Raw genomic sequence first — 12,116 nt, forward strand, 5'->3', positions numbered from 1 at the left:
TCATACATTCAAGTTTTAGAATATTGACTGCTTAAAACACAGCATGGCTCTCACTTCCCTGGGAAATGGTCATTTCTCCTGAGTGCCCAGTAGTGTGTATGCTGACAGCCAGCATAACCTATTCAAATTCTTCCCAGTGGGCATTCTTTCCTTTCTTTCTTTCTATTTTTCTTTTTATTTTTTTGAGAGAGCGCAGCATGCCTCTGTGTATGTATGTGAGCAGGTGGGGAGGGCCAGAGGGAGAGAGAGAATCTTAAGCAGGGGCTTGACCTCATGACACTGAGATCATGACCTGAGCTGAGATCAAGAATTGGATGCCTAACTGCCAGCCACCCAGGCGCCGCCCCCTCAGTGGGTATTCTTACAACCAAAAGAGCCAGCAGCAGACCTACTCCTCTCAGGTTTCTGTTAGAGTGGGAGAGACCATAGGGTTACTGCTTGAACTTTGGTGGTTTGTTTCCACCCTCAATGCCTGCTGTCTTTCCCACAGACCTTCCAACCTCCTTTGTGAAGGAGATCCATGATTTTGTGCTGGAGCAGTTCAACACGAGCCAAGGGGAGCTCCAGAAGATTCTACACGATGCCGACCGGGTCCACAATGAACTGAGCCCCCTCAAGCTTCGCTGCCAGGCAAACGCTGCCTGTGTGGACCTCATGGTGTGGGCCGTGAAGGACGAGCAGGGTGAGCATCGCCCCTGCCGTGCCCAAGATGTCCGGTGTCCTGTCCTCAGGTTGAGGAAACTGGACACGGGAGGAAGTGATGGCCAAGGCCACAGGGACTGTGTGTTCTCTTCCTTATTTCTTGATGGATCTTTAGGCTTTTATGTGGAGAAGTGGGAGGTCTGTGCTGGAGGAAAAGGTGCTTGTCTAGGGTGAGTGAATAGCAGAATGGGAAGTGTGTGGCAGACTGTGGATGGCTGCCATGTGCAGAGCACTAGGATGAGAGGCTCAGGGCCAGCAGAGAGGAGAGAACAGTCCCTCACCACATGGGCTGGTATTTTCACAACAGCAGAGATGGAGCAGAGATGAGGTTTCAGTTAAGGATGCCTGACTGCCTGTAAATACTTTCTAGTGTAGCCACTCATTATTAATAAAGCCTGCAAAAAGTATGCCCATGAGCATTTAATTGTATGATTAATTGGTGAACAAGTATTTTGTAAATATTGGCCTTTGCTAATTGTTCATACCCTCCTCTCATTTTGACGTTAGGTGCTGAAAATCTTTGCATCAAGCTCTCCGAGAAGTTGCAGTCTAAGACGTCCAGCAAAGTCATCATTGCTCATTTGCCCTTGCTTATTTGCTGTCTGCAGGTGAGTCTCACTGACACTGGTGAGGCTTTGGTCCCATCAACCAGGGGAATCTTCTTGTTATATCTTTTAGGCTCTGGTTGGCGTACCAGCAGCACAACCTGAGCTTTTGTCTCCAGGAACTTGAACCAGAGCCTGCTGTGGACACAGTTCATCAATGAGTGGGGGGGCTGCTGCTGACAGTGTGCCAGGGATTTCTGTGATTCCAGCTGAGTCTGTGGAGAGGCCACCCTGTGTGGGCCATTCCCAAGACTACCCTGTGTGGGCCATTCCCAAGACCACAGGCTAAGTGCTGAGGACACCTCCCAATGTCTGCAGTGCCGACTGACTCTGCTCTCAGAGATTCTTAACCTGCCAACTGACCAATCCCAATAACCATATCTGCCCTTGTTCAGAAATCATGTTGTGTATCCTTTCTCCCCTAAATTTGCTTTCAAAAGAAATGGACACAATTTAGCAATATATCTCCTGTTTAGGGTAAGCAGAGCCTAGACCATGCTCCTTTCCTCTTTTTCTGCCCCGTGAGCAAAGTGGCCCTGAATGTTTTGACCTTGGAAGTTTCTGGTCCCCAACTCAGGTGTCGGAAAGGTTGGGCATCTATTGCTTGGGTCTGCTCAGCTGGCTACAGCCTATGTTGTATGATGGCTTGATGGTGTGTTACAGGGTCTGGGCCGCCTGTGTGAGAGGTTCCCGGTGGTGGTACATTCAGTGACACCGTCTCTGCGGGACTTCCTGGTTGTCCCGTCCCCTGTGCTGGTGAAGCTCTACAAGTGCCACAGTCAGTACCACACAGGTAACAGATGGCTGTACCCAAAGCCACCTCTCCAGCTCCTAAATCCCATGTGTCCCTGAGGGTCCAAGAAAAGGACCACATGACCTTGTGTGCCAGCCTGCTATGGTTTCATGACTAAGAGATTGTGGCTGGGCTGTGCGCCCTGCCCTGTTCTTGGGCTCATTCTTCCTTTATGCCTTTCTTCATGGCTTTCCATACATGACCCCATCTGGCTACAGTTCTTTCCTTCCTCCACCCTCCCTGGCATATACTCCTGCCACCACTGAGGGGTCTTCTAGTCCCTCTTGGTTTTTGGCTCCTTCTATCACTGAGACAGTCTAAAGTGAGAGTCCAGCATGTTCCAGACACTGGTCAGGAGCTCTCCATGCTGGATCTCAGCTGGGTCTCAGCTAGTCCCTATTCCTGCCTCATGAGTGTATTATCACATTTCTGTGACAAGGACATGGGCTCAGAGCAAATCTGGCCATCCGTAACCATTAGCATTCATTAACACCTGCTTCCTCCTGGGGCTCTAATGCTGTATTGCTCATACCATCCTGTCAGTCCTGTGAAGGTGGGTGCTTTGTCCTCTCCCTTCAGATGAAGAAACCCAACTTCCGAGCAGGTGAAAGACTTTTCCCTGGACCCCGGGACAAGGAGAGATTTCTGTGGCTCTATAGCTCCTGCTCTCTACTCACCCCCCACCCGTACTATTTTTGTGCACATCAGCTAGGTAATCCTCAGGGACAGGACCATGGCTCACCCTTGGGGCTGAATACCTGTGGGTGTTCATCAGGACTTTCAAACCATTTCTTAAGAAATCTCTGTGTTACTCATTTATCGCTTTGCAACCTAAACATTCTTCCTTTTGTTTAAACATGTTAATTTCATCCTTTCTGTTCTCACTTTTGTTGCTGAAATGTTTGGTCAAATCATTTTAGAGGGATTGTTTTATAAGGTAAAAGTGATCAGCATATATTTTGGTTTTGAATTATTGACAAGGGGATGGAAAATGACAGGTTTAACCAGATACATACTTGAATTTTTACATTTAGTTGCTGGCAATGATATAAAAATCAGTGTAACCAATGAGCATTCTGAGTCAACTCTGAATGTCATGTCGGGAAAGAAGACCCAACCCTCCATGTATGAGCAGCTCCGGGACATTGCCATTGACAACATCTGCAGGTGGGAGACCAGCCAATGGGATGCATAACCTGGGGAGGAAGGGAAAAAGTTTCAGATAAAATTACTAAAAAGTGAGAAATGTTCATAATTTTTTAAAGCTTGTTTTGGACTATTGTAAACCTACACCTGATTTTAAAAGAGAGATTATTACATATTTTTAAATGATATTTTTAAAAAGATTTCTCGGGCACCTGGGTGGCTTAGTGGGTTAAAGCCTCTGCCTTCGGCTCAGGTCATGATTCCAGGGTCCTGGGATCAAGCCCTGCATCGGGCTCTCTGCTCGGTAGGGAGCCTGCTTCCTCCTCTCTCCCTCTGCCTGCCTCTCTGCCTACTTGTGATCTCTCTCTGTCAAATAAATAAATAAAATCTTTTAAAAAAAAAAGAAGACTTTTAAAAAGATTTCTCCATTTATTTTAGAGAGAGAGAGCGCGCACACACGTGTGCACAGGAGGGAGGGGCAGAGGAAAAAGAGAGAGATTAACAAGCAGACTCTGTACTCAGTGCAGAGCCTGATGTAAGGCTCAATGTGGAGCTCAATCTCATGATCCCAAGCTCATGACTAGATCCGAAATCAAGAATCAGATGCTTAGCTGACTGTGTCACCCAGGAACCCTACTTTTTTTTTTAAGATTTTATGTATGTTGGGGCACCTGGGTGGTTAAGTGGGTTAAAGTCTTTGCCTTCAGCTCAGGTCATGATCTCAGGGTCCTGGGATCGAGCCCCGCATTGGGCTCTCTGCTCAGCGGGGAGCCTGCTTCCCCCTCCTCTCTCTCTGCCTTCTCTCTGTCTACTTGTGATCTCTGTCTGTCAAATAAATAAAATCTTAAAAAAAAAAAAAAGATCTAAATGTTTATTAAAAAAATAAAAAAAAAAGATTTTATTTATGTTGAGAGAGAGAGAGCATAAGCTGGAGGGGGTGTGGGAAGAAGGGCAGAGGGAGAGGAAGAAGCAGATTCCGGGCTGAACAGGGAATCCGATGTAGGACTTGATCCCAGGACTTACTGGGATCATGACCTGAGCCGAAGGCAGATGTTTTAACTGACTGAGCCACCCAGGCACCCCTAAGTTTTTTTTTTAAATAAGGTTTGTTTTTCTTTTCCTGATCATAAATGTAATTTAAAAATGGGAATATAGAAAAAATGGAAAGAGTTATCTCTCAGCCTATTATCCAGAGTAACGACACATTGTCACATTTTCTGGGTTTTTTGTAATTTTTAGCATAAGGGACGGATTTTATATGATTGAGTGTCCTTGCTGCCCAGGCTTCTGCTATGTGAACTCTTGCACTCCAAACTCAGAAACCACTTACATTTTAATTTATATGAAAATGTATCTCTCCCTCTGAATTCTGGCTCCATGCTCTCAGAAACCCCATCAAGAGAATATGACGGCCCTTTTCTGTTAGCCAGATGTTCTTCTCTGACTCTGGCATGGGAGCCAAACAGACACAGAAAGCAAGAGATGCCTGAAAAGATTTTGTGTCTTCATGGGCTTTTAAAATTACCCCTTTTCTTTAGAAAATAAATTTTTCTTCATACTAGTAAAACTTTGGTATATCATATAATATTCCCTGAGGTGTTTTGGGACCATGTATCTTGAACCAGTTACTGTAACTTGTAAAGGAACAGTTTTGGAAATTTTAAATTGGAATCAGGGTGAGTGTAACATTCTGAAGTAAACTGTTCTGGTCAAATAATGAAGTTACTGTTTCTGACTGAGATAGTTATCAAATGGGCAAAATCTGCAGCAATTCTTTGAATTCATTCTGTGTAATGATTTTCATTCAGATTTCTGGGGAAAAAATGCTCAGAGCAGTTTTTTAAACTCTGTAGACCTGACAAAGAGACAAAAACCAGAAACAGAACCCTCATCTGTTGTTCTGATGCCCCATGCCATGTGGGTTTCCTCACTCTCCAGGTGCCTGAAAGCTGGCTTGACGGTGGACACGGTGATCGTGGAGGCCTTCCTGGCCAGCCTCTCCAACCGGCTCTACATCTCCCAGGAGAGTGACAAGTACGTCTCATCCCCAAAGAGCAGCCTGTTGTTCTCAGCAGGCCTGGCGCGGGGGGTAGGGAGGGGCTGGTATCTTGCACTTCTGTGCTTCTTACTTGCAGAGGGTGGAGTCATGCATCAGATCTGTCCCCCCATTTAAGGTGAAACTCACCTTAGAATGTTGATCCTGGACCACTGTTTGGGAGCAGAGAAAGATCTGTGTCATACTGAGTAGAGCCAGAGACTTTATGTTTCTACTGGAAGTAAGGATTCCAGGCAGCCGCTGTCGGATGACCACTTCATCTGACAGACTGTGGTAACCTTGAGGTCCAGGCTGTAGCTTCTGGGCTTCATTTCACAGAGGACTGTTCCCAGGATGCTTCTCTTTCTCTCCTCACAGGGACGCTCACTTGATTCCTGACCATACCATCCGAGCCTTGGGACACATTGCGGTGGCCTTGAGGGACACCCCAAAGGTCATGGAGCCAATTCTGCAGATCCTGCAGCAGAAATTCTGCCAGCCCCCCTCCCCCCTTGATGTGCTCATCATTGACCAGCTGGGCTGCTTGGTTATCACCGGAAACGTAAGGCAGGACCTATGGTAAAACCCATTACCCTCTGCAAGCATTGTTACTTTGACTATCAGGAGTGCAAAAATAGATTAAATTCACCCTGCAGATGAGTTAAATTCTCACAGCTCTCCTGACAGTGAATAGGGAGATTTTTTTTCCAAGTAACAGGGAATAGTGATGGCTCCCTAAGTGCTGGGAAAAGGAGGTTTAAAATCATTTCTTGCTGATGTTAATAACATGTAATAGAATTTAAGTTGAAACCATTTCCCTTTTAGCTTGTGAAGTTTGCTGAAAGCTTTAGGAACGGGTGCCCTTGATGTTCTTTTGGGCCTTTATGGTCCATACATTCCAGAAGCTCTTTCTCTGAATGATGGTAGAGGGGCCTTTTTCATGTTCCAAGGAAGGGCTTTCATGGGAAGTCATGCCACGGTAACTGTGTCCCTCACTCTCTTCCAGCAATACATTTATCAGGAAGTATGGAATCTCTTCCAGCAGATCAGCGTAAAGGCCAGCTCTGTCGTGTACTCAGCCACTAAAGATTACAAGGATCATGGCTACAGGTAATTCACTAGACCTCGTTGTCACTCTAGATCATGACAGTTTTCAGCGCCCTTTAAAAGTGTGAGGTTTGGGGATTTGTCTTTTGAATAAACTTTTTTCCTACAAAAGCAGTATGTGCTACAAATCAGCACATGCACAAGCAGGAAATGAGCGAGTGCCACTAGGAGCTGAGCATCTCAGTGTCATTACCTCAGACCCTCCCTGACAACGAAGTGTCCACCCAGCCAGTAGGCTTTTTTATGTACCAGTGCATCAGCCATGCCATTAACTTTCTACCATGTGACACCTTTAATGGCTGCGGAGTGTCCCATCATAGAGCAGCACTGAGATCTAATCAGTCCCAAGCTTGGAGGTGTGGTAGTTTGCCAGGTTTCCCACTGGTAAGCGCTACATCCAACAATCTAATAGCTGTGTATCTGTGAGTGTCTCTGACACTTTCCTCAGGATGAATTCAGAGAGGTGGGATTTGGAGGGTTGGAAGGAGTGGACATTTTCATCCTCAGATGTTTGATATTTGTGTAAAGTTTGGCCAGTTTTACTAGCAGACTAAAATATGCTTCCTTGCCTGTTCCTTGCCCCTACTGTGAACGCCTTGAGTGCAGGGTCATGTTTTTCCACATCGGGAGTATCTCAGAAGAGTTTGACAGACCTAGGGAAGAAAGGGGCAGGCCCCTTTGTTCCCTTTGTTGGCATTTATTTTCTCTCCTTCTGACCTTTACGTGCAGGGCTCATTCTGAGCTTCTCTCCAACTCACATTAGTGGGTGGAAGTGTGGCTGTGTGACCTTTGAAAAAGATCACGCTCTCTGTGCCTTCGTTTCTTCTTCTGTCATCTGTCAAATGAACACCGGTCTCCATTTGTGTGGGTAATTTAGATCACCTACAGGAAAGCTCTTAATAAATTCACACTCTTGTGGTGTCATTCCTTTGCCTTCTTACTGCCTCCATTTCAAGCCCAGGCTACTAGAACAGTCTGAGGACTGGTTTAGGGAGGCATTCAGCTCCTTTCCCCTTTATCTGGAAAGGGGATGGATGGTCCATCCATCTCTGGTCTCTGTGAAGAAACTGACTCACAGACCAAAACACCTCTTTCCCTCATTGCTTCCTTGTCCCGAAGTGACTTCTGCACCTCCTTGGTCCTCACACCTTCCGCTCCTTGTCTTTGCTCCTGCTGTTTTCCTTCTGACCCTTGCCTCCATCTTGCTGCCGTATGCAGTACTTGGCCTTCTCCATGCCTACCAGTTCTTCAACTTCTGACTCCACCTCCATAAAGTCTTACCGCTACCACAAGTGGTTTGTCTTCTTCCTCACCAGTGGAGGCTTTTACTGCCATCCGTTTGCCCTTACCTCCCAGGATTTCATGTGTCTGTGAAGGGTGTGCTGTTTGCTGGGAGATTTCTGCGGGCCAGGCAATGAGCCCAGTGCTTCATGTGGAGTGTTTCGTTCATCCTACACCCTGTGAGGAGGGAATTCTATTATTCTTGTTTTATTTGATAGGAAACTGAGGCTCAAAGATGAGCCACTCTCCTGAGGTCATCCAGCATAGAAGTGGCAGGTGCTGGCTGCCCCCACAGAAGTCTGGCCAGCCTTGCTGGTTTGCTGTGACTCTCTGGGCAGGGGGCGCATTGTCAGCTCTGTATCCAGGGCTTACCTTTACTAGCACTGTCCTAATGCAGGTTGTCCCAGGGCCACTGAGTGCTTCCTGAGTGCCTGATGTGAACTAATACTAGCATCAGCCCTATGGTGGAGGCAGTGTGGGGAAGAAGCTGATCGTCACAGGAAAGTTTCATGGGTGGTAATAGTGAATTAAGGCTTCCTATAATTGAGGATTTATAGGAATTTAGCTATGTAGTAGTCTTTCAACACTCAGAAGTGTCCTAAGATCTTCACAAGTTCTATAAGTGTGGATTTCTGGACCCTAAGCAGTTCCCCGAGGCCCTTAATGCATGTCAGGAGAGGTTAAAGCCATTTCTGTAGCAGCTGACTGTCCTTTAGGGAGCTGGTGTTCACAGAGACACTCATCCCTCCTGGAGGGCTCCTTCATTCACAGGCACTGAGGGGCGTGATGAGGCAGGAGTCAGCTGGCCTCACCCTTGCAGTCCAGACCCTGTGTTCTAGCAGCTGTCATTTCTCTCCCCACCAGGCACTGCTCCCTGGCGGTGATCAATGCCCTGGCCAACATCGCAGCCAACATCCAGGATGAGCACCTCGTGGACGAGCTGCTCATGAACCTGCTGGAGCTGTTTGTGCAGCTGGGGCTGGAGGGAAAGCGGGCCAGCGAGCGGGCCAGTGAGAAGGGGCCTGCCCTGAAGGTAGGGAGGGAGGAAGGGCGGTCACCCCGGGGCATCTGATAAACAACAAGAACAAAGGTTCTTTCTCGGGGCTGCTGGCAAGTTTTCCGAGAAGGTGGCTTTCTTGTAGAACCATGTCTGGCTTGTGACAGCTACCTCCCCCAGCCCAGGGTGGTAAGTGACAGCAGCCTAGTATGGACTCCCCCAAACCTCCTTTCTTCCTTCTCTCTGCCATCATGAAGCCAGGGGGTGGAGGCCTTCATCAGAACACAGTGACAACATGAGAAGGGCCAGATCTGACCTAATCTGGGCCATCCAGGGAGACAGGTCCATCGGGACAGATAAAATGACAGGTCTTGAGCCTCCAAAGAGACAGACTGGGGAAGTTGAGGCAGGTTAAGCTCCCTACCCCATCATGTCCTCTTTGACCTGTCATGTTGGTACCATTCTTTCTACCAGATCTCCACCACCTTCATCCTCCTTTGTCTTTTCCTCCCACCTTCCTTCCCCAGACAGTTACTGTTTACCTACTGTGTGCCTAGTCAAGGGTCAGCCAACCTTCTCTAAAGGGCCAGATTATACTTATTTTATGCTCTGTGGGCCGTAGAGTCTCTGTTGCAACTACTCAGCTCTGTCCTGGTAGCATAAAGCCAGTTAAAGAATGGACAGCTGTGCACCCATAAAACTCTATTTCCAAGAACAGGTGTGGGTCAGATTTGGCCACGGCCAAATCTTTCTTCACCCTTGTTCTAGGTGCTGGGGTTACGGAAGTGAACAGGCAGACAAGGGGCCTACTCCTACAGACAGCAAAGCCAAAACAGGGCAGTGTGTAGAGGAGTGCTTTAGATCAGGCTGTGTGACGACCTGAGGAGGTGACAGCTAAATTGAAAACTGAATGAAAAGGAGCTTTTAGCCCTCTGTGTGAAAATCTTGGCTAAGGGGGAAATAGCTGGTGCGAGAAGGGGTCCTAAAAGCCTTCGCTCTAATTCAGATTTGCTCTGCTAAACCCTTGGACAGTGATCTCCCAGGATGGTGCACAGCCAGGCCATCCTGATACACAAGGGACAGAGGGATCTGTCGTGCCCAGTGGGGCCTTGGGCATCGGGAAGTGAGGGCTGCTCAGAGATCAAGGGAGACACTTGGCAGCCGAGAAAGCAGAGGCTGTGATGTGTCCAAGGAGTGTTTCAGGAGTCGTTCTCCTTGCCTCCCCTGGAAATTGTATTTCAGGGCCCAGAAGAATGCTCCTGGACTCAAGGGCTGCTCCTCTCTGTCTGCTCTTGCTACAAATTTACATTCTCAAGACTCAGGATGTAGTGCTTCATTCATGGGCTGGGAGTGAGGGTTGTTGCCCTGACAGTGCAGGGATCCCTTTTCTACCTTCCAGGTGCAGAGCTGTGAATCCTTTTCTTTGCAGAATAGTTCCTGTTTGCGATCATGCAGAGAACAGTCCAGTGTTTACTGAGCAACTGCTGTGCTTTCCCCCTAAGATGGGGCCTCAGAGAATAAGGGGACTTGCCGAATCTGTGAGAGGGGGTTGGCCAACATGTGCCCCAATGAAGACAAAGAGTCATGATTATAAATTAAGAAATGGCAATTCTTGGAATGCCTGGTTGACTCAGTCGGTTAAGCAGCTGCCTTCAGCTCCAGTCATGATTCCAAGGTCCTGGGATTGAATTCTGCATCAGGCTCCTTGCTCAGCAGGGTGCCTGCTTCTCTGCCTGCTGTTTCCCCTGCCTGTGTGTGGTCTTTCTCTGACAAATAAATAAAATCTTTTTAAAAAGAGAGAGAAAAAGCAAGAAACAACAATTCTTCCCAGTCATCGCATATCTGGGAAGCCGTTAGTTTCCAGAGAGGAGGAGGCAGGGCTTGAGATTCTGTCCCCATGGCTGAGCGGCTGTAGGGTTTTGGCAAGCTACTCACACCCCGTTTTCTCCCCCAGAGATTTAGTTATTACATATGAAATGCTTGGAATTGCCCGGCATGCAGTTGGTGCTCAATGTACTTGGCTGCTGCTATTAACAGAAAAAATAAACTGAATGTCCTGAAGTGAGTGCTTTCAGAACTGAGACTTATCGGTTTGCACTATAGTTTATAGCCTTATTTGTGTGTCCAACCAGGGAACCTACCTTTTAATAGTTATTTCTTATGTAATGCCCAAATTTTCCATAACTTGAAAAGAATATATGTGTATTATAGAAAAGATCAGAAACCGTTAACTGATAAAGTAAAAAGCACCCATAATTCCTCTACTCAGATATACTCATTACTGACATTTTTAAAAAAGATTTTATTTATTTATTTGAGAGAGAGAGAAGGAGACGGAGAGCACAAGTGTGGGGTAGGGTGGGAGGAGGCAGAGGGAGAGGGAGATGCAGGCTTCCTGCTGAGCAGGGAGCCCAAAGCAGGGCTCAATCACAGGACTCTGAGATCGTGACCTGAGCTGAAGGCAGATGCTTAACTGACTGAGCCACCCAGGCGTCTCTCATCATTGACATTTTGATAGACTTCCTCCTAGATTTCTTTATGGAAATATATTTATTTTACATGATCAGGATTATATCATTGAATACTCTGAAATCATGATTTTTTTTCCCATTTAAAATTTGCTGTGGGCACTTTCCAAAGTGACTAGATATTTTTCAGAAAGGTGTCTTTTTTTTTCCAAAAGATTTTATTTATTTATTTGACAGAGAGAGACACAGCAAGAGAGGGAACACAAGCAGGGGTAGTGGGAGAGAGAGAAACAGGTTTCCCACTTAGCAGACAGCCTGATGCAGGACTCTATCCCAGGACCCTGGGATTACGACCTGAGCCGAAGGCAGACGCTTAATGACTGAGCCACCCAGGCACCCAGAAAGTTGTCTTTTTAATACCTGTGTGGTATTTAATTTTACATGGGTACTATAACTTACATAATCATTCTACTGTTTGGCATGTTTCCATTTTTTTGATATTAAAATGATGTTGGGGCACCTGGGTGGCTTAGTCAGTTAGGCATCTGACTCTTGATCTCAGCTCAAGTCTTGATCTCAGGGTCATGAGTTCAAGTAGGATCCACACTGGGTGTGGAGCCTACTTTTTTTTTTTTTTTTTTTAAAGATTTATTTATTTATTTATTTGACAGAATAGAGATCACAAGCAGGCAGAGAGGCAGGCAGAGAGAGAGGAGGAAGCAGGCTCCCTGCTGAGCAGAGAGCCTGATGTGGGACTCGATTCCAGGACCCTGGGATCATGACCCAAGCTGAAGGCAGAGACTTTAACCCACTGAGCCACCCAGGCGCCCCATGTGGAGCCTACTTTAAAAAAAAAATTATATTGAGTGAGCGTGTTTATATATTGCTATCTATATATCTCATTATTTCTCTGAAATTAACATTATGTCTTTTTTTAATGAAAGGAATTCATGCTTTCAATGACTCAATTCTTTTACTTTCT

The 12,116-nt window shown here is 46.6% G+C and overlaps 1 protein-coding gene across 1 annotated transcript in view; it reads left to right on the forward strand.

The window, feature by feature from the left end:
• The window catches only part of PI4KA (phosphatidylinositol 4-kinase alpha), a 118,556-nt gene that overhangs the window by 40,833 nt on the left and 65,607 nt on the right, over positions 1 to 12,116 (forward strand). Inside the window, exons 11-18 of the mRNA XM_082697647.1 lie at positions 491 to 682; positions 1,210 to 1,310; positions 1,971 to 2,100; positions 3,135 to 3,267; positions 5,185 to 5,280; positions 5,660 to 5,843; positions 6,288 to 6,391; positions 8,534 to 8,702. Coding sequence (XP_082553773.1) covers positions 491 to 682; positions 1,210 to 1,310; positions 1,971 to 2,100; positions 3,135 to 3,267; positions 5,185 to 5,280; positions 5,660 to 5,843; positions 6,288 to 6,391; positions 8,534 to 8,702 — 1,109 coding nt within the window. The remainder of the gene's footprint in view (positions 1 to 490; positions 683 to 1,209; positions 1,311 to 1,970; positions 2,101 to 3,134; positions 3,268 to 5,184; positions 5,281 to 5,659; positions 5,844 to 6,287; positions 6,392 to 8,533; positions 8,703 to 12,116) is intronic.

The sequence above is a fragment of the Mustela nivalis genome (genome assembly GCF_964662115.1).
Source record: "Mustela nivalis genome assembly, chromosome: 14".
Taxonomy (NCBI): Eukaryota; Metazoa; Chordata; class Mammalia; order Carnivora; family Mustelidae; genus Mustela; species Mustela nivalis.